At 52.8% G+C, this 22174-nt stretch overlaps 1 protein-coding gene and 2 non-coding genes across 3 annotated transcripts; 1 reads left to right on the top strand and 2 right to left on the bottom strand.

Moving 5' to 3' along the window:
• Positions 1-10046: 10046 nt before the first annotated feature.
• On the bottom strand, positions 10047-17947 carry LOC129134225 (uncharacterized). Its single transcript, XM_077172415.1, has 8 exons — positions 17862-17947; positions 17377-17444; positions 17213-17275; positions 16590-16616; positions 16127-16235; positions 13901-14055; positions 10637-10672; positions 10047-10082 (listed from the first exon to the last, which is right to left on the bottom strand). The coding sequence occupies exons 2-8, from the start codon at positions 17398-17400 to the stop codon at positions 10047-10049; spliced, it is 450 nt and encodes a 149-aa protein (XP_077028530.1). The 5' UTR covers positions 17401-17444; positions 17862-17947.
• A 1945-nt stretch (positions 17948-19892) lies between these two features.
• LOC129134228 (U2 spliceosomal RNA) lies at positions 19893-20085 on the top strand. Its single transcript, XR_008536149.2, has one exon. It is a non-coding gene; the product is annotated as a U2 spliceosomal RNA (small nuclear RNA).
• Positions 20086-21035: 950 nt separating this feature from the next.
• LOC129134227 (U2 spliceosomal RNA) lies at positions 21036-21228 on the bottom strand. The gene has a single exon (XR_008536148.2). It is a non-coding gene; the product is annotated as a U2 spliceosomal RNA (small nuclear RNA).
• Positions 21229-22174: the final 946 nt, after the last annotated feature.

Below are 22174 nucleotides of genomic sequence, written 5' to 3'. Positions count from 1 at the left end.
AATCTCCCGCAAAATTTCCCCCAAAATTTACCCAAAATTCCCCCAAAATCTCCTCAAAAATTTCCCCAAATCTCCCCCGAAAAATATCCAAAATCCCCCAAATTTCGGCAAAATTTCCCCAAAATTCCCTAAAATTTACCCAAAATTCATCCCAAATTTACCCCATAATTCCCCAAATCTCCCCAACATTTCCCCCAAATCTCCTCAAGATGCTCCCAAAATTTTCCCCCAAATCTCCCCCCAAAAATATCCAAAATCCCCAAAATTTCCTGCAAATTTCCCCCAAAAACTCCCCAAATCTTACCCCCAAATCTCCCCCAAAAATATCCAAAATCCCCCAAATTTCCCCAAAATTTCCCCCAAATCTTACCCCAAATCTCCCCCCAAAAATATCCCCCCAAATCCCCCAAAATTTACCCCCAAAATTTCCCCCAAATCCCCCCAAAATTTACCCAAAATTCCCCCAAAATCTCCTCAAAATTTACCCCAAATCTCCGCCCAAAAATATCCAAAATCCCTCAAATTTCCCGCAAAATTTCCGCAAAATTTCCCCCAAATTTCCCCCAAATCTCCCCCAAATCTCCTCAAATTTTCCCCAAAATCTCCCAAATTTCCCCAAATTTCCCCGAATTCACCCCAATCCCAGCTGACCTCGAGCTGCCCCCGCTGCTGCTACCTGCTCCTCCACTCAGCCGCTCCTGGGGGGGGCACAGGGCGAGGATTTTGGGGGGTCCCCAACGTTTGGGGGATGGGGGGGGGGGGACCCCCAAAAGTGGGGAGGGGTCCTGGGGGAGGGGGAGGGGAGGGTTTGGGGTCACCTGGGCGGCCTCGGCCTCGAGCAGGCGCTGACGGAGCTGATCCGCTCACCTGAGCACACCTGGAAACCCCAAAAGGAGCATGGGGACCCCAAAATGAGCATGGGGACCCCGAAATGGCCATGGGGACCCATAAACCCCCCCCAGCACCCCTAAAATATCCATGGGGACCCCAAAATGTCCAGGGGCACCCCGAAATGGTCATGGGGACCCCAAAATGAGCATGGGGAGCCCCAAAATGGTCATGGGAACCCCGAAATGAGCATGGGCACCCCAAAATGGCCAAGGGGAACCCAAAACCCCCCCCCAGGACCCCCAAAAATATCCATGGGGACCCCCAAAATGAGCATGGGGACCCCAAAATGGCCAAGGGGACCCCAAAATATCCATGGGGACCCCAAAATGGCCACGGGGAACCCAAAATGAGCATGGGGAGCCCAAAATGGCCATGGGGACCCCAAAATGGCCACAGGGACCCCCAAAATGAGCATGGGGACCCCAAAATGAGCATGGGGACCCCAAAATGGCCATGGGGACCCCAAAATGGCCATGGGGAACCCAAAATGAGCATGGGCCACCCCGAAATGAGCATGGGGAACCCAAAATGAGCATGGGCACCCCAAAATGAGCATGGGGACCCCCGAAATGTGCATGGGCACCCCAAAATGAGCATGGGGACCCCAAAATGAGCATGGGCACCCCAAAATGGCCAAGGGGAACCCAAAACCCCCCCCCAGGACCCCCAAAATATCCATGGGGGACCCAAAATGAGCGTGGGGAGCCCAAAATGAGCATGGGGACCCCGAAATGAGCATGGGCACCCCAAAATGGCCACAGGGGACCCCAAAATGGCCATGGGGAGCCCAAAAATATCCATGGGGACCCCAAAATGGCCACGGGGACCCCAAAATGGCCATGGGGACCCCAAAATGGTCATGGGGACCCTGAAATGGCCACAGGGACCCCGAAATGTGCATGGGGACCCCCAAAATGAGCATGGGGACCCCAAAATGGCCACGGGGACCCCAAAGTATCCATGGGGACCCCAAAAATGGCCACAGGGACCCCAAAATGAGCATGGGCACCCCAAAATGGCCACGGGGACCCCAAAATGTGCATGGGGACCCCAAAATGAGCATGGGGACCCCGAAATGTGCATGGGACCCCAAAATGGCCATGGGGGACCCCAAAATGAGCATGGGGACCCCAAAATGAGCATGGGGACCCCCAAAATGGCCATGGGGGACCCAAAATGAGCATGGGGAACTCAAAATGGCCATGGGGACCCCAAAATGAGCATGGGGACCCCAAAACGGCCATGGGGGACCCCCAAAATGAGCATGGGGAACCCAAAATGAGCATGGGGACCTCAAAATGAGCATGGGCACCCCAAAATGAGCATGGGGACCCCAAAATGAGCATGGGGAGCCCAAAATGAGCATGGGGACCCCAAAATGAGCACGGGGACCCCCAAAATATCCATGGGGACCCCGAAACGGCCATGGGGACCCAAAAACCCCCCAGCACCCCTAAAATATCCATGGAGACCCCAAAATGTCCAGGGGCACCCCGAAATGGTCATGGGACCCCAAAACGGTCATGGGGGACCCCAAAATATCCATGGGGACCCCAAAATGGCCACGGGGACCCCCAAATGTGCATGGGGACCCCAAAATGGTCATGGGGACCCCGAAAACGGCCATGGGGGACCCCAAATCCCCTGAAATCCCCCCCCAAACCTCCCCCAAGACCCCCAAAATCCCCCCCAAATCCCTCCCAGGACCCCAAAACCCCCCCAGGACCCCCAAAATCCCCTTAAATCCCTCCAAAGAGCCCCAAAATCCCTCCCAAGACCCCCAAAATCCCCCCCAGTAACCCAAATCCCCCCAGACCCCGAAATCACCCCCAGGATCTCCAATTCCCCCCCCCAGAACCCTGAAATCCCCCCCCCCAATCTCCCCCAAAATCTCCCCCAGGACCCCCCAAAACCCCCCCAAATCCCCCCCAAACCCCCGAAAATTGCCCCCAGACCCCCTAAATCCCCCCCAGGACCCCCCAAATCCCCCCAGGACCCCCAAATTCCCCCGTACCTGCAGTTCCCCTCTCCAGGTTCTCTCTCTGGTTCTGCTTCTCCTGCAGCTCCCGGGCCTGGGCCTCGCTCAGCTCCCGCAGCCCCCGCTGGGCCTGCCCCAAAAACAGCCCAAAACCACCTCAAAAACAGCCCAAAACAGCCCAAAAACAGCCCCAAAACCACCTCAAAAACAGCCCAAAAACACCTCAAAACCAGCCCAAAAACAGCCCAAAAACCACCTCAAAAACAGCCCCAAAACAGCCCAAAAATGTCACAGGAACAGCCCAAAAATCAGCCCAAAAACACCTCAAAACCAGCCCCAAAAACAGCCCAAAACCACCTCAAAGACAGCCCAAAACAGCCCAAAAATGTCACAGGAACAGCCCAAAAACATCACATGAATACCCCAAAAAACAGCACATGAACAGCCCCAAAACCACCCAAAAATGTCACTGGAACAGCCCAAAAACACCCCAAAACCAGCACATGAACAGCCCCAAAACCACCCCAAAAACAGCCCAAAACCATCCATGAAGACCCCAAAAACAGCCCATAAACCACCCCATGAACACCCCCAAAAACCACCCCCAAAATCCACCCCATAAACAGCCCAAAACCACCCATAAATACCCCAAAACCACCCCATAAATACCCCAAAACCACCCCAAAAACCAGCCCATAAACAGCCCAAAACCACCTCAAAAACAGCCCAAAAACCACCCCATCAATACCCCAAAACCATCCCAAAACCCAACCCATAACAACCACCTCAAAAACCACCCATAAACACCTCAAAAATACACCAAAACCATCCCATAAACACCCCAAAAACCATCCATAAACGCCCCATAAAACATCCTATAAACATCCCATGAACACCTCATCAACAGCCCAAAAACCACCCCAAAAACCACCCCAAAACCCACTCCAATAACACCCCAAAAACCACCCCAAAAACCATCCCAAAAACCACCCCCAAAAACCACCCCAAAACCACTCCAATAACACCCCAAAAACCACCCCAAAAACCATCCCAAAACCAGCCCATAAACACCCGATAAACACCCCAAAACCCACCCCATAAAACATCCCATAAACACCTCAAAAACCACCCCAAAAACTACTCCAGTAACACCCCAAAACCAGCCCATAAACACCCCAAAAAACACCCCAAAAACCACCCCATAAACACCCCATAAACATCCCATAAACACCTCAAAAACCACCCCAAAACTACTCCAGTAACACCCCAAAACCAGCCCCATAAACACCCCAAAAAACCACCCCAAAAACCATCCCATAAACATCCCATAAACACCCCCAAAACCACCCCAAAACACTCCATGAACACCCCAAAACCACCCCATAAACATTCAGGGGTCACTGGGGAGTTCTGTAGGGTCTCTATGGGGTCTTTGGGGTCTCTATAGAGTCTATAGGGTCTATAGTGTCTATGGGGTCTCTATGGTGTCCTCTATGGGGTCTCTATGGGGTCTCTATAGGGTCTCTATTGGGTCTCTATGGGGTCTCTATAGGGTCTCCATGGGGTCTATAGTGTCTATAGGGTCCTCTATAGGGTCTATGGGGTCTGTGGGGTCTCTATAGGGGTCTCTATGGGGTCTATAGGGTCTATAGGGTCTCTATGGGGTCTCTATGGGGTCTCTATAGGGTCTGTAGGGTCTCTATGGGGTCTGTGGGGTCTCTATAGGGTCTCCATGGGGTCTCCATAGGGTCTATAGGGTCTCTATGGGGTCTATGGGGGTCTCCATGGGGTCTATGGGGTCTCTATGGGGTCTATGGGGTCTCCATGGGGTCTATGGGGTCTCTATAGGGTCTATGGGGTCTCCATGGGGTCTATGGGGTCTCTATAGGGTCTGTAGGGTTTCTATAGGATCTATGGGGTCTGTGGGGTCTATAGGGTCTCTATGGGGTCTATGGGGTCTATAGGGTCTCTATAGGGTCTATGGGGTCTCTATAGGTCTATGGGGTCTCTATGGGGTCTCCATAGGGTCTGTAGGGTTTCTATAGGATCTATGGGGTCTCTATGGGGTCTATGGGGTCTCCATGGGGTCTATGGGGTCTCCATAGGGTCTATAGGGTCTCTCTGGGGTCTCTATGGGGTCTCTATAGGGTCTATGGGGTCTCCATGGGGTCTCCATGGGGTCCATCCCCACCTCAGTGGCCGCCTCCAGCTCCTGCTGCAGCCGCCGGCCCCGAGCGCGCCAGCTCCTGCAGCTCCTGCAGCTCCCTGCAGCTCCTGACGGGCCTGGGGCACCCAAAAACACAAAAATATTCATCAGGGACACCCCCAAAAACATCAGGGACAACCCCAAAATATCCCAAAATATCCCAAAACATCCTGGGATTATCCAAAAAACACCCAAAACACCCCAAAACCACCCCAAAACTCCTGCAAGCTCCTGCAGCTCCTGCAGCTCCTGACGGGGCCTGGGACACCCCAAAAACATCAGGGACACCCCAAAAACATCAGGGGACACCCCAAAATATCCCAAAATATCCCAAAAACATCCTGGGATATCCCAAAACCACCCCAAAAACTCCTGCAGCTCCTGCAGCTCCTGCAGCTCCTGCAGCTCCTGCAGCTCCTGACGGGCTCTGGGGCACCCCAAAAAACATCAGGGACACCCCAAAATATCCCAAAATATCCCAAAAAACATCATCAGGGACACCCCCAAAACCACCCCAAAACTCCTGCAGCTCCCTGCAGCTCCTGCAGCTCCTGCAGCTCCTGCAGCTCCTGACGGGCTCTGGGGCACCCCAAAAACATCAGGGACACCCCCAAAAACATCAGGGGACACCCCAAAAACATCAGGGACACCCCAAAATATCCCAAAAACATCATCAGGGAAACCCCAAAACATCCTGGAATATCCCAAAACCACCCAAAACATCCCAAAACCAACCCCAAAACTCCTGCAGCTCCTGCAGCTCCTGACGGGCTCTGGGACACCCCAAAAAACATCAGGGGACACCCCAAAAACATCATCAGGGACACCCCAAAATATCCCAAAAACATCATCAGGGGACACCCCAAAACCACCCCAAAACTCTGCAGCTCCGGCAGCTCCTGCAGCTCCTGACGGGCCCTGGGGCACCCCAAAAACATCAGGGACACCCCAAAAATATCCCAAAAATATCCCAAAAACATCCTGGGATATCCCAAAAACACCCAAAAACATCCCAAAACCACCCCAAAACTCCTGCAGCTCCTGCAGCTCCTGCCAGCTCCTGCAGCTCCTGCCGGGCTCTGGGGCACCCCAAAAACACCCAAACATCAGCAGGGACACCCCAAAAAACATCGGGACACCCCAAAAATATCCCAAAACATCCAAAAACATCAGGCAGGGACACCCCAAAACCATCCTGGGATATCTCAAAATCACCCCAAAACATCCTGGGATATCTCAAAATCACCCCAAAACCATGCTGGGATACCCCAAAACCATCCTGGAATATCCCAAAAACATCCCCAAACTACCCCAAAATATCATCAGGGACACCCCCAAAACCACCCCAAAATCATCCTGGACACCCCAAAAAACACCCAAAACATCCCAAAAACATCATCAGGGACACCCCAAACCCATCCTGGGAGATCCCAAAAACATCAGGGACACCCCAAAACCAGCCCTAAAACCATCCTGGGATATCCCAAAAACACCAAAACATCCCAAAAAACATCATCAGGGACACCCCAAAATCCACCTGGGACACCCCAAAAAACATCAGGGACACCCCAAAACACCCCAAAAAACATCCCTGGATATCCCAAAAAACCACCCCTAAACATCAGGGACGCCCCAAAAACCAGGGCTGGGATATTCCCAAACCACCCCAAAAACATCCTGGGACACCCCAAAATCCACCTGGGACACCCCAAAGAACACCCCAAAACCACCCCAAAAACATCCCTGGATATCCCAAAACCTGCCCTAAACCATCCTGGACCCCCAAAAACACCCAAAACATCCCAAAAAACCACCCCCAAAAACATCAGGGACACCCCAAAAACATCAGGGACACCCCAAAAACACCCAAAAATATCCCAAAAACATCAGCAGGGACACCCCAACCCCATCCTGGGAGATCCCAAAATCACCCCAAAACTCCTGCAGCTCCTGCAGCTCCTGCAGCTCCCGACGGGCCCTGGGGCACCCCAAAACATCAGGGACACCCCAAAATATCCCAAAATATCCCAAAAACATCAGCAGGGACACCCCAAAATATCCCAAAATATCCCAAAAACATCCTGGGATACCCCAAAAAACACCCAAAAACACCCCAAAACCACCCCAAAACTCCTGCAGCTCCTGCAGCTCCTGCCGGGCTCTGGGACACCCCAAAAACACCAAAACATCAGCAGGGACACCCCAAAAACATCAGGGGACACCCCAAAATATCCCAAAATATCCCAAAAACATCATCAGGGACACCCCAAAACCACCCCAAAACTCCTGCAGCTCCTGCAGCTCCTGCAGCTCCTGCAGCTCCTGACGGCCCTGGGGACACCCCAAAAAACATCAGGGACACCCCAAAATATCCCAAATATCCCAAAACATCCTGGGATATCCCAAAACCACCCCAAAACTCCTGCAGCTCCCTGCAGCTCCTGCAGCTCCTGCCGGGGCTCTGGGACACCCCAAAAACATCAGGGACACCCCAAAATATCCCAAAAACATCATCAGGGAAACCCCAAACATCCTGGGATATCCCAAAACCACCCAAAACACCCCAAAACCACCCCAAACTCCTGCAGCTCCTGCAGCTCCTGCAGCTCCTGACGGGCCCTGGGGCACCCCAAAAACATCAGGGACACCCCCAAAACATCCCAAAAACATCCTGGATATCCCAAAACCTGCCCTAAACCATCCTGGGACACCCCAAAAAACACCCAAAACATCCCAAAAACATCATCAGGGACACCCCAAAACCAGCCCTAAAACCATCCTGGGATATCCCAAAAACATCCCCAAAACCACCCCCAAAATATCATCAGGGACATCCCAAAATCCACCTGGGATACCCAAAAACATCAGGGACATCCCAAAACCACCCCAAAACATCCCAAAAACCACCCCAAAATCATCCTGGGACACCCCAAAACCACCCCCAAAACCATCCTGGGACACCCCAAAAACATCTGGGATATCCCAAAACCACCCCAAAAACATCCCTGGATATCCCAAAACCTGCCCTAAACCATCCTGGGACACCCCAAAAACACCCAAAACATCCCAAAAACATCATCAGGGACACCCCAAAAACCATCCTGGGAGATCCCAAAAACATCAGGGACACCCCAAAAAAACCCCAAAACCATCCTGGGATATCCCAAAACCACCCCAAAATATCATCAGGGACACCCCCAAAATCCACCTGGAACACCCCAAAAAACATCAGGGACACCCCAAAAACCACCCCAAAAACATCCCTGGATATCCCAAAAACCACCCCAAAAACATCCTGGGACCATCCAAAAATACCCAAACCACCCCAAAATCCACCTGGGACCCCCCAAAACCATCCTGGGACCCCCAAAATCCCCCTGGGACCCCCAAAATTTCCCCTCCCCAAATCCCCACCGGCTCCTGCAGCAGCGCCTCCTTCTCCTCCTGAAGACGGAGAAAACTGAGGGAAAAACGGGGGAAAATGGGCAAAAATGGGGGGAAAATGAGAGAAAAAGGGGGAAAAATGGGGGAAAAAGGGGGAAAATGGGGAAAAATTGGGGGGAAATTGGTGGAAAAAAAGGGGGGAAAAATTATAGAAAATGGGGAAAAAATTGGGGGAAAATGGGGAAAAAATGAGGGAAAATGGGGAAAAAAGGGGAAAAATTGGGGGGAATAGGGAAAAAATGAGAGAAAATGGGGAAAATGGCAAAAAAAGGGGAAAAATTGGGGGGAAATGGGGAAAAATGGGAAAAATTGGGGGGGGAATAGGGAAAATGAGAGAAAATGGGGGAAAAATGGGGAAAAAGGGGAAAATGAGGAAAAATGGGGAAAAGGGGGGAAAAATTGGGGGGAAAATAGGGAAAAAACGAGGAAAAATTGGGAAAAAATGAGAGAAAATGGGGAAAATGGGGGGAAAATAGGGGAAAAAATGAGAGAAATGGGGGAATGGGCAAAAAATGGGGAAAAAATGAGAGAAAATGGGGAAAAAAATGGGGAAAATTGGGGGGAAATGGGGAAAAAATGAGAGAAATGGGGAAAAATGGGGAAAAGGGAAAATGGGGAAAATGGGGAAAAAAGGGGAAAAATTGGGGGGGAATAGGGAAAAAATGAGAGAAAATGGGGAAAATGGGCAAAAAGGGGAAAAATGGGGGGAAATGGGAAAATTGGGAAAAAAAGGGGGAAAAAATGAGGAAAATGGGCAAAAAAGGGGAAAAATTGGGGGGAAATGGGGGAAAGTGGGGGAAAATGGGGAAAAATGGGGGAAATGGGGAAAAAATTGGGAAAAAAAGGGGAAAATTGGGGGAAAATGGGAAAAATGGGCAAAAATGGGGAAAAAATGAGAGAAATGGGGGAAATGGGCAAAAATGGGGAAAAAATGAGAGAAAATGGGGAAAATTGGGGGGAATAGGGAAAATGAGAGAAAATGGGCAAAAATGGGGAAAAATTGGGAAAATGGGGAAAAATGGGGAAAAATGAGAGAAAATGGGGAAAAAAGGGGAAAAATTGGAGAAATGGGGAAAATGAGAGAAAGTAGGGAAAATTGGGAAAAATTGGGGGGAAATGGGGAAAATGAGAGAAAATGGGGAAAATTGGGCAAAAAAAAGGGGAAAATTGGGGGGAAAATGGGGAAAATGGGGAAAAATGAGTGAAATGGGGAAAAAAGGGGAAAAATTGGGGGAAATGGGGAAAATGAGAGAAAATGGGGAAAATGGGCAAAAAAAGGGGAAAATGGGGAAAAAATGGGGAAAAATGGGGAAAAATGGGGAAAAATGAGAGAAAATGGGTTAAATTGGTAAAATTGGGGGAAAATGGGGGTAAAGGAGAAAAAAATGACAAAAAAAAGGAGGAAAATTGGGGGAAATAGGTAAAAATGAGGGAAATGGGGATAAAATGGGGGGAAATGGGGTAAAATGAGGGAAAAATTGGAAAAAAATCCAGAAAATCAAAAATCCCAAAATTCCAAAAATTTTCTCACCTTTCCCGCTGTTCCTGCAGCTCCTCCGTCAGCTGGGAAATTTGGGGTGGGGGCACAAAATGAAGGGGGCAGCACCTGGGTCACCCCCAAATCCCCCAAATTCCCTCCCCCCCAAAGGATCCAAATCCTCCCAAAATCGCCCCCAAAATCCCAAATTTTGCTGGGATCCAAATCTCCCAAAATTTCCCCTTCTAGAAATGGTCAAATTTCAACTTGGAAGTCTCAAAAAAGCCCAAATCTTCCCCAAAAAATCCCAAATTTCCACCAAAAAAAAAAACCAAAATCCTCACAAAAAATCTGAAATTTCCACCAAAAAAAACCCCAAAAATCCTCCCAAAAAAATCTCAAATTTCCACCAAAAAAAACCCCAAAAATCCTCACAAAAAATCTGAAATTTCCACCAAAAAAAACCCCAAATTCCTCCTGAAAAGCCCCCAAAATCCTCCCCAGGAGATCCCAAATCCACAAAAAATTTTATGTCCAAAAATTCCCAAATTTCTCCTTGAGGCACCAAAAAAAAACCCCCAAATCTTCCCAAAAAATCCCAAATTTTCACCAAAAAATCCCAAATTTCCACCCTCCTCACCTTGGCCACCTCTTCCTGCAGCTGGGCCAGCTCTGCCTGCAAGAGACCCCTGTGAGGACCCCCCTCAAATTCCACCTCCCCCCCTCCCCAAAAATCCCAAATTTCCTCCCTGAAAAATCCCCAAATTTTCCCCTGAAAATCCCAAATTTCCCCCCCCACGAAAATCCCAAATTTCCCCCCCAAAATCCCAAATTTTCCCCCCAAAAAAATCCCAAAATTTCCCCCCCAAAAATCACAAATTTCCCCCAAAAAATCCCAAATTTTCCCCGAAAAATCCCAAATTGCCCCCCCCAAAACATCCCAAATTTCCACCCTAAAACAATCCCAAATTCCCCCCCGAAAATCCCAAAACTCTCCCCAAAAAAATCCAAAATTCCCCCAGAAAAATCCCAAATTGCCCCCCCCAAAAAATCCCCCAATTTCCCCCTGAAAATATCCCAAATTCCCCCTGAAAAATCTCAAATTTCCCCCCAAAAAATCCCAAATTCCCCCTGAAAAATCCCAGATTTCCCCCCAAAAAAATTCCAAAAATTCCCCCAAAAAAATCCCAAATTCCCCCTGAAAAAATCTCAAATTTCCCCCCAAAAAATCCCCAAATTTCCCCCCAAAAATCTCCAAATTTCCCCCCCGAAAAAATCCCAAATTTCCCCCAAAAAATCCCAATTTCCCCCACCCGAAAAATCCCAAATTTCCACCCTAAAAAAATCCAAATTCCCCCTGAAAAGTCCCAAATTTCCCCCCTAAAAATCCAATTTCCCCCCCAAAAAAAATCCCAAATTTCCTCCCCCAAATCCCAGATTTCCTCCCCAAAAAAATCCCAAAATTTCTCCCCCAAAAAATCCCAAATTTCCACCCTAAAAACAATCCCAAATTCCCCCTGAAAAATCTCAAATTTCCCCCCGAAAATCCTAAATTTCCACCCTAAAAAAAATCCCAAATTCCCCCTGAAAAATCTCAAATTTCCCCCCAAAAAATCTCCAAATTTCCCGCAAAAAATCCCAATTTCCCCCCCCTGAAAAATCCCAAATTTCACCACAAAAAAATCCCAATTCCCCCCCCGAAAATTCCCAAAACTCTCCCCAAAAAAAATCCAAAATTCCCCCCGAAAAATCTCCAAATTTCCCCCCCAAAAAAAATCTCAAATTTCCTCCCCAAAAAATCCCAGATTTCGCCCCCCAAATACCAGATTTCCTCCCCAAAAAATCTCAATTTTTCCCCAAAAAATCCTAAATTTCCCCTCAAAAAAACCCCAAATTCCCCCCAAAAATCCCCTCCTCAGAACACCCCCCAAAAAAAACTCAACCCCCCCCCCAAAAAATCCCCCAAAAATTTATTCCAAAATCCTCTTGAGACCCCCCCAAAAAACCACCAAAATCCCCCAAAATTGCCCCAAAATTGCCCCAAAATCCCCCAAATTCCCCCAAAAATCCCCCAAATCCCCCAAAAATCCCCCAAAAATCCCCCCAAATCCCCCCAAATTCCCCCCAAATCCCACCCCTACCTGATCAGGGGGTGCTGGGGGGTCCCCTGGAGGGGGCGTCCCCCCTCCCCCCTCCTCTTCTTTGTCTTTTTGGGGGGGCTCTGGGTGGGGGTGGGGGAGGGGAGGGGTATCAGAGGACCCCTCCCCCCCCAAAAAAATCCCATCCAGGACCCCCAAAATCCCCCCCAAAATTTTGGGAACCCCAAATTTGGAATCTCTCAGAACTTCCCCCCCCCCCCACCCCAAAAATCCCCACCCCAGACCACCCCAAAAATTCTGGGATCCCTGCCCCAAAATTGTCCCCAGGACCCCCCCAAAAAAATCCCCCAGACCCCCCCAAAATGCCCCCAAATTCTGGGACCCCCCCCCCAAAATCCCACCCAAATTCTGGGACCCCCTTCCCCAAAATTCTCCCCAGGACCCCCCAAAAAATCCCCCCAGAGCCCCCCAAATTCTGGATCCCTTCCCCAAAATGCCCCCAAATTCTGGGACCCGCCCCCCAAATTGTCCCCAGAACCCCCCCCAAAAAATCCCCCAGGACCCCCCCCAAAATCCCCCCCCAAAATCCCCCCCAAATTCTGGGACCCCCACCCCAAATTCTCCCCAGGACCCCCCCCCAAAATTCTCCCAGGACCCCCCCCAAAATCCCCCCCAAATTCTGGGACCCTCCCCCCAAGTTCTGCCCAGGGTCCCCCCAAATCCCCCCCCAAAACCCCCTCCCAAAATCCCCCCCAAAATCTGGGACCCCCCCCCAAATTCTCCCCAGGACCCCCCCCAAAAGTCCCCCTCAGAGCCCCCCCAAATTCTGGATCCCCTTCCCCAAAATTCTCCCCAGGACCCCCCCCCAAAAAATCCCCCCCCAAAATCCCCCCCAAATTCTGGGACCCCCCCCCCAAAATCCCCCCAAATTCTGGGATCCCTTCCCCCAAATTCTCCCCAGGACCCCCCCCCAAAAATCCCCCCAGGACCCCCCAAATTCTGGGGGTGCCCCCAAATCCCCCCAAACCTTGCCAGGACCCCCCCAAATTCTCAGGACCCTCCCCAAACCCCCCCTGGGGACCCCCCCAAATTCTCGAATTGCCCCCAAAATCCCCCAAATCTTTCAGGACCCCCCAAAATCCCCCCCGAATTCTTGAATTCCCCCCCAAAATTCTCAGAGCCCCCCAAAACCTCCCCAAAATTCTCAATTCCCCCCAAAATCACTCCAGGATCCCCCCCAAAATTCTCAGAGCCCCCCAAAAACCTCCCCAAAATTCTTGAATTCCACCCCAAAATTACTCCAGGAGCCCCCCAGAGCCCCCCCCCAAAATCCCCCAAATCTTTTCAGGACCCCCCAAAATCCCCCCCAAATTCTCAAATTCCCCCCCAAAATTACTCCAGGAGCCCCCCCAAAATCCCCCAAATCTTTCAGGACCCCCCAAACCCCCCAAATTCTCGAATTCCCCCCCCAAAATTACTCCCAGGATCCCCCCAAAATTCTCAGAGCCCCCCAAAACCTCCCCAAAAATTCTCAAATTCCCCCCCAAAATTACTCCAGGAACCCCCCCAAAATCCCCCAAATCCTTCAGGACCCCCCAAAATCCCCCCCCAAATTCTCAAATTCCCCCCAAAATCACTCCAGGAACCCCCCCAAAATCCCCCAAATCTTTCAGGACCCCCCCAAACCCCCCAAATTCTCGAATTCCCCCCCCCAAAATTACTCCCAGGAGCTCCCCCAAAATCCCCCAAATCCTTCAGGACCCCCCCAAACCCCCCCCGGGACCCCCCCCAAAATCCCCCCTCACCTTCGGGGGGCCCCCCCCTGCCCCTGAGCCCCATCCTGGGGGGGCGGGGCCGAGTTTTGGGGGGTCCCGGGGGGGGTCTCGGGGGGCTCCCCCCGCCCCCCCCCTCCTGCAGCCGCCGGTTTTTCCTCCTCCAGGCCCTCGATCTGGGCACAGAGCTGGGGGGGACACCCCAAAAATCAGCTGCAAAATCGGCATTGGGACCCCAAAATCCACCCCAAAAATCACCTCTGGGACCCCCCCAAAAATCAGCTGCAAAATCGGCATTGGGACCCCCAAAATCCACCCCAAAATCCACCCCAAAATCACCTCTGGGACCCCCCCAAAAATCAGCTGCAAAATCGGCATTGGGACCCCAAAATCCACCCTAAAATCCACCCAAAATCAATTCTGGGACCCCCAAAATCCACCCTAAAAATCAACCCCAAAATCACCTCTGGGGACCCCCCCAAAAATCAGCTGCAAATCGGCATTGGGACCCCAAAATCTGCCCCTAAAATCCACCCCAAAATCCACCCTGGGACCCCCCAAAAATCAGCTGCAAAATTGAGACTGGGACCCCAAAATCTGCCCTAAAATCAACCCCAAAATCCACCCTGGGACCCCCCCAAAAAATCAGCTGCAAAATCGGCATTGGACCCCCAAATCCACCCCAAAATCAGCCACAAAATCAACACTGGGGAACCCCAAAATCCACCCCAAAATCCACCCCAAAATCCACCCCAAAATCAATTCTGGGACCCCCAAAAATCAGCTGCAAAATCGGCATTGGGACCCCAAAATCTGCCCCCAAAACCCACCCCAAAAACACCTCTGGGACCCCAAAATCCACCCCAAAACCAACCCTAAAATCAGCCCTGGAAGCCCCAAAATCCACCCCAAAATCACCTCTGGGACCCCCAAATTCAACCCCCAGAATTAACACTGGGACCCCCAAAATCAACCCTCAGGTCAGGGGACCCCCCCAAAATCCATCCTGGGGACCCTGGGGGATCCTGGGGAGAATTTGGGGGCTTTTGGGGGTTTTGGGGAGGATTTTGGGGAGATTTTTGGGGATTTTTGGGGATTTTGGGGGTTACCTTGGCCAGCTCTCGCAGCAAGGTGCTGGGGGGATTTTGGGGGAATTTTGGGGAGAATTTTGGGGATTTTTGGGGATTTTTAGGGAGATTTTTGGGGATTTTGGGGGGTTACCTTGGCCAGCTCTCGCAGCAAGGTGCTGAGGGTTCCAGGGGGGATTTTGAGGAATTTTGGGGAGAATTTTGGGGGATTTTGGGGTTTACCTTGGCCAGCTCTCACAGCAAGGTGCTGGGGGGATTTTTGGGGGAATTTTGGGGAAATTTTGGGGAGATTTTTGGGGAGAATTTTGAGGATTTTGGGGTTTACCTTGGCCAGCTCTCGCAGCAAGGTGCTGGGGGAATTTTGGGGGAATTTTGGGGGGATTTTGGGGGAATTTGGGGATTTTGGGGTTTACCTTGGCCAGCTCCCACAGCAAAGTGCTGGAGGCATTTTGGGGGAATTTTGGGGATTTTTGGGGATTTTTAGGGAGATTTTTGGGGATTTTGGGGTGTACCTTGGCCAGCTCCCACAGCAAGGTGCTGGGGGCATTTTGGGAGAATTTTGGGGGGATTTTTGGGGATTTTTGGGGTTTACCTTGGCCAGCTCTCGCAGCAACGTGCTGGGGGCATTTTGGGAGAATTTTGGGGAGAATTTTGGGGATTTTTGGGGATTTTTAGGGAGATTTTTGAGGATTTTGGGGGGTTACCTTGGCCAGCTCCCACAGCAAGGTGCTGGGAGGATTTTGGGGGAATTTTGGGGATTTTTGGGGATTTTTAGGGAGATTTTTGAGGATTTTGGGGTTTACCTTGGCCAGCTCCCACAGCAAGGTGCTAGGGGCCAGCTCCTACAGCAAGGTGCTGGGGAAATTTTAGGGGAATTTTGGGGGAATTTTGGGGATTTTGGGGATTTTTGGGGTGTACCTTGGCCAGCTCCCACATCAAGGTGCTGGGGGCATTTTGGGAGAATTTTGGGGGAATTTTTGGGGAGAATTTTGGGGATTTTTGGGGTTTACCTTGGCCAGCTCCCGCAGCAAGGTGCTGAGGGGATTTTGGGGGGAATTTTTGGGGAGAATTTTGAGGATTTTGGGGTTTACCTTGGCCAGCTCCCACAGCAAGGTGCTGGGGGGATTTTGGGGGAATTTTGGGGAGAATTTTGGGGATTTTTGGGGGTTACCTTGGCCAGCTCCCGTAGCAAGGTGCTGTTCTGCAGACGGAAAATCGTCCTCTTGGCTCTGCAGCTTCCCCTGGAGCATCCTGGTCTCCCCCAGCAGGGCCTCCACCTCCTGGGGATCCCAAAAATGAACCCAGAAACCCCAAAAATGAACCCAGAAAACCCCAAAAACGGGATCAGAGACCCCAAAAATAGCCCTAAACCCACCCAGAAACCCTCAGGAACCCCCAAAATACCCCAAAACCACACTCAGGAACCCCACTGGAGCACCCAGGTCTCCCCCATCTGGGGACCCCAAAAACGAACCCAAAAACCCCAAAAATCAACCCAGAAACCCCAAAAATCAACTCAGACACCCCAAAAATGAACCCAGAGACCCCAGAAATGCCCCTGAGCCCAACTAGAAACTCTCAGGAAGCCCCAAAATCCCCCTAAAAACCCCCAAAATTCCCCCCTCAGGACCCACCTGGGCCTTCTTGCTCTTACTGAGGGCCTGGAAAAGAAGAGGAGGGGTCACAGGGGGGGTTTGGGGGGCTCTGGGGGGAATTTGGGGGTCCTGGGGAGGTCAGGAGAGGAATTTGGGGTCCCAGGGGATTTTGTGGGTCTGGGGGAGGTCCTAGGGGGGGTTCGGGGGGATTTTGGGGGTCCCAGGAAGGTCCTGGAGGGGTCATGGGGGGAAATCTGGGGAGTATTTGGGGGTCCTGAGGGAAATTTGGGGGCCCTGGGGAGTATTTGGGCTCCTGGGGGCAATTTGGGGGTCCCCAGGAGGGTCTTAGGGGGGGTAATGAGAGGAATTTTGGGCTCATGGGGAGGTCCCAGGGGGATTTTGGGGGTCACAGGAGGGTCCTGGGGAGGTCACGAGGAGAATTTGGGGTTTTTTTGAGGGGTCACGAGTGGAATTTGGGATTTTTTGAGGGGTCACGAGCGGAATTTGGATTTTTTGAGGGGTCACGAGAAGAATTTGGGGTTTTTTTTGAAGGGTCACGAGAAGAATTTGGGATTTTTTGGGGGGGTCAAAAGGAGAATTTGGGGATTTTTTGAGGGGTCACGAGAGGAATTGGGGTTTTTTTTAGGGGGGTCCATCCTCACCTTGTTGGCCTTGGCCAGGTCCCTGTCCAGTGTTTGCACCCTCTGCCGCCAGCCCCGACAGTTCTGGGGGGTCACAGCCGTGAGGGGAAGGGGGCTGTGAGACCCCCCCCCCAACCTCTGGGGACCCCCAAAAACCCCCCCAAAATTCCCCCCTCAGGCCGTACCGGCGCCGTTCTTGCGCAGCTCATCCGACAGCCGGTAATTCTCGGTGCGCAGCTCCCAGCAGCTGCGCCTGGGGGGACACCGAGGGGGTTTGGGGAAGCAAAGAGACCCCCGAGACCCCCCCCAAAATATCCTCGGTTCCTTTGAGATCCCTCAGGACCTTCCAGGTCTCCCCTAAATCCCCCAAAGACCCCCAGAACCCCCCGAGATCCCCCAGCCTGACACATCCAGAGACCCCCAAAACCGACCCCAGGACCCCCCTCAGCTCTCCAGAGCCCCCAGGACCCCCTTGGACCCCCGCCCAGAGCCCCTCAGGACCCCCCAAACCTCCCCGAGCCCCCCAGGGCTCCCCCGAATCCCCCCAAAAGCCCCCTCAGGATCCTTTAAGACCCCCCGATGACTCTCCCACGACCCCTCTCAGGACCCCAAACCCCTGGGAGTCCCCCCAGGTCTCCCCCGAGCCCCTCAGGGGACCCCCCGGCCGCACCTGCATCCTTTGGAACTCCTCGGCCGACAGGGCCTGCGCCATCTTGGCGCTCGGGTCCCCCCCCTCAGGAGGGACCGGAAGTGGCCGCTCTATCCCGGCGCGGGGTCATAGAGAGGCCAAGGCACTGCCGGGCACGAAACCATAGAGTTCAGTCCTCCAAGCCAGCCAGAGCGGCGAGGAGAATGCTAAGTTCAGACCTCCAAGCCGGCCAGAGCGGCCAGACGGATCATAGAGTTCAGTCCTCCCCAGCGGGACCATAGAGAGCGTATAGGCTGCTAAAAGCCCCAGAGAGCCCTCGGGGTGGTACAAACCTTCTCCTCCCGCGTTTTTGGGGCGGCGCTGGGGGGGGTTTGGGGATGTGTCCCCCCCTCTCAAATGGAACACGGGGATCCCCTCAGGTCCAATACAGGCTGTAGAGACCCCCCCCCATGCTCTGTGGGGGTACCAGGGCGCCCTCTGGTGGTGGAGGTCTCCAGGGACCACCCCCCAATTTCTGGTGCCCCTCAGGGACCCCCTCAGTGCCACAGGGACCTGGCAGTGCTGGTTGACAGCGGCTGGGTCTGAGCCCGGGTGAGCACCGTTTTCCCCCTCAGGTGCCGTTCAAACCCTTCATAAGCGCCATTTCCACCCTTACCCCCCTCACAGACATCGCTTGTCCCCTGATCCATTTGATCATTGTCACTATTTCACCCTCATCACCCTCACCGGCTCCATTTCCCCCTCAGCTGCCCCTCAAACCCTTCAGAGGCACTATTTCCACCCTCATTACCCTCACAGGCACCACTTCTGCCCTCATGGGCACCATTTTGCCCCTTCACTGCCTCTCCCAGGTGCCATTTCCACCCTCATCACCCTCATGGGCTCCATTTCACCCTCATGAGCTCTATTTCTCCCTTCACTGTCCCCATGGGCTCTATATTTCCCTCAGCTGCCCCTCAAACCCCTCACAGGCGCCACTGCCTCCCTCATCACCCTCACGGACTCCATTTGTCCCCCCACAGGCTCCATTTTGCCCTCAGCTGCCCCTCAAATCCTTCACAGATACCATTTCTACCCTCATCCCCCTCACAGGCTCCATTTTGCCTTCAGCTGCCCCTCAAATCCTTCACAGATACCATTTCTACCCTCATCCCCCTCACAGGCTCCATTTTTCCCCCTCATCTCCCTCACAGGCTCCATTTTGCCTTCAGCTGCCCCTCAAATCCTTCACAGATACCATTTCTACCCTCATCCCCTTCACAGGCTCCATTTTCCCCCTCATCTCCCTCACAGGCTCCATTTTGCCCTCAGCTGCCCCTCAAACCCTTCACAGATACCATTTCTACCCTCATCCCCCTCACAGGCTCCATTTCCCCCTCAGCTGCCCCTCAAACCCCTCACAGGCACCACTTCCACCCTCATCCCCCTCACAGGCTCCATTTTGCCTTCAGCTGCCCCTCAAATCCTTCACAGATACCATTTCTACCCTCATCCCCCTCACAGGCTCCATTTTCCCCCCCTCATCCCCCTCACAGGCTCCATTTCCCCCTCAGCTGCCCCTCAAACCCCTCACAGGCACCACTTCCACCCTCATCCCCCTCACAGGTTCCATTTTCCACTCTCACGGATTTTTTATTTCCCCCCTTCTTTACCCCTCACAGGGGAATATTTTCCCCCCTCAGCTGCCTGGGTCATCTTGTATTTCTGGGGATCTGTGCAGGCAGAATGCGAGAGAAAAGTGCGGGATGAGCGGAGAAGGAGAAAAAAAGATGATCAGAAAGGGGTGGGGAGAGGCGGAGCGAAGGTGGAGTCATGTAAATTATGAGTACGGGCATCCAAATGTGACGCTAAAGGCATCATGGGAGCGAAAAATTGGGGAATAATTCGCGATTTTCGGGGTTCGTAAGTATGGAACGCGGGAGGAAAGTGCGGGAGGCGATGGAGAGAATTTCCAGAAGGGGTCAGGAGCGGTCGGAGCGCGGCGCGGGGGCGGCCGTGAGGTGCGGGCGGGCCCGGGCGGGGCCGGGAGCGGCGCTGGGGAAATGAGCCGGTATCGCTTCTCGGCCTTTTGGCTAAGATCAAGTGTAGTATCTGTTCTTATCAGTTTTAATATCTGATACGTCCTCGATGAGAGGACTTTATATTAAACGGATTTTTGGGCTCGGGAGTTGGACCCGGAGCTTGCTCCCTCCGCTCCGCGCATCGTCCCCGGTATTGCAGTGCCTCCGGGAACGGTGCACCCCACACCGGGGACCTTTCGCTGGTCAAAAATAGATTAAAAATGCAGCTGGAAATGCCTCAATGTCGTGATTATGGCGTGATATCACCTCAGTTCAGGCATTCCCTACTCTAGTGCAACTTGCTCCTCTCTGCTGCACTCATCGTGCCGCTATTGCAGTGTCTCCGGGAACGGTGCGTCCCTAACGGGCGACTTCTGAATGCTGAAAAAGAGGAGCTCAAGAGCACCTAAAACTGCGACAAATCGTGATTATATCGCGACATCAGCTGCGCTGCTGCTGGTCGCCGCCCTTCTGCAACGCATTGATTCCCTGTCGCACTCTCCGTCCCGGTATTGCAGCGCCCTCAGGAGCGGTGCGCCCCTAACGGGGACCTGAAATGGTGAAAAATAGATTAAAACCTCCTAAAATGCGAGTTTTAGAAGAATTCGATCGCGATTTCAGCCATGCTTTAGTCGCTCGCTGCATTCCAGGGAGGGTGAGTGCGACACAGAACGAATGAGCTGCAGAGGGGCAGCAACCGGCAGAAGCGCGGCTGATACCGCGACGTAATAATCACGATTTTAACTGATTCTGATCCATTTTTCAGATTTTGGTCCATGTTGGGGCGCACCGTTCCGGAGGCGCTGCAATAGCGGCACGGTGAGTGCAGCACAGAGGGAGTGAGCTGCAGAGGAACAGCAACCGGCAGAACCGTGGCTGATATCGCGATATAATCAGGATTTCAAGAAGTTTCCGATATTTTTGGATCTATTTTTCACCAGTGACAGATCCCCGTTGTGGGTGCACCGTTCCTGATGCGCTGCAATAGCGGCATGGTGAGAGCAGCAAAGGGGCGCAAGTAGCAGGCGGTTAGGGTAAGGCTGTTAAGTGAGGTGATATCGCGATAAAAAACACGATATTGAGGCATTTCCAGCTGCATTTTTAATCTATTTTTGACCAGCGAAAGGTCCCCGGTGTGGGGTGCACCGTTTCCCGGAGGCACTGCAATACCGGGACGATGCGCGGAGCGGAGGGAGCAAGCTCCGGGTCCAACTCCCGAGCCCAAAAATCCGTTTAATATAAAGTCCTCTCATCGAGGGACGTATCAGATATTAAACTGATAAGAACAGATACTACACTTGATCTTAGCCAAAAGGCCGAGAAGCGATACCGGCTCATTTCCCCAGCGCCGCTCCCGGTCCCGCCCGGCCCGCCCGCACCTCACGGCCGCCCCCGCGCCGCGCTCCGACCGCTCCTGACCCCTTCTGGAACATTCTCTCCATCGCATCCCGCACTTTTCTCCCGCATTCTGCATGCTCCGACCCCAAAAATCCCGAAATTCTCCCGCAGAAATGATCCCATCATGCCGTTCGCGCGCATGGTGGACCAATAAATCTGCATAACTCCGCCCCTTTATGCAAACAGCCGCCGCCTGCCGGTGTTTCCTAGCCCCGCCCATCGCTTTTTCCCCGCCCCGCATTGTGATTGGCCGACTGTGCATGCAAGTTTGCATTGTCTCCGCCCACTCCCGCACCAGTTGTTGATTAACATAACCCCGCCTCTTGTCGCACAAGTTCCGCCCCTCCAGGATATTATGGTAATTATCGCCCGCTCATTTGCATTCGCCCTGCCCCCGCCCTTGTCGTTGTCCTCACTGGGGGTCCCACCTTCGCCCCCCAAGGAGCTGGGGAGGAGGGGGGAGCTCAGGGACCCCCCCACAAACCCCCCCAAAAACCCCAAAAATTCGCCAAAAACCCCCGCGCCGCGCTCGCACCCCTTCACATCCCATTCCCGACCTCTTTCTCCAGCTCATCCCGCACTTTTCTCCCACGTCCCGCACGATCCGACCCCCAAAAACCCCGAAATTTTCCCCCAAAAATGCTCCCAGCATGCCTTTCGCTCGGTATTGGCTTCTGTTTTGCATAACCCCGCCCCCCAGCCCCGGGAGCGCGGGGAAGTTTAAATGCGCGCAGCGGAGCCGGGGGAGAATGGGGAAAATTGGGGATTTGGGGGAGTTTTGGGTGAGCAGCGAGGATGAGGAGGGGGGTGGGGGCTCTGGTAGGGGTTACCTGGGCTCACCTGCCCGGGGATCACCTGGGGGACACCTGGGCACGG

Source organism: Agelaius phoeniceus, chromosome 38 (genome assembly GCF_051311805.1).
Source record: "Agelaius phoeniceus isolate bAgePho1 chromosome 38, bAgePho1.hap1, whole genome shotgun sequence".
NCBI lineage: Eukaryota > Metazoa > Chordata > Aves > Passeriformes > Icteridae > Agelaius > Agelaius phoeniceus.
This window is presented reverse-complemented; position numbering and strand designations above follow the sequence as displayed.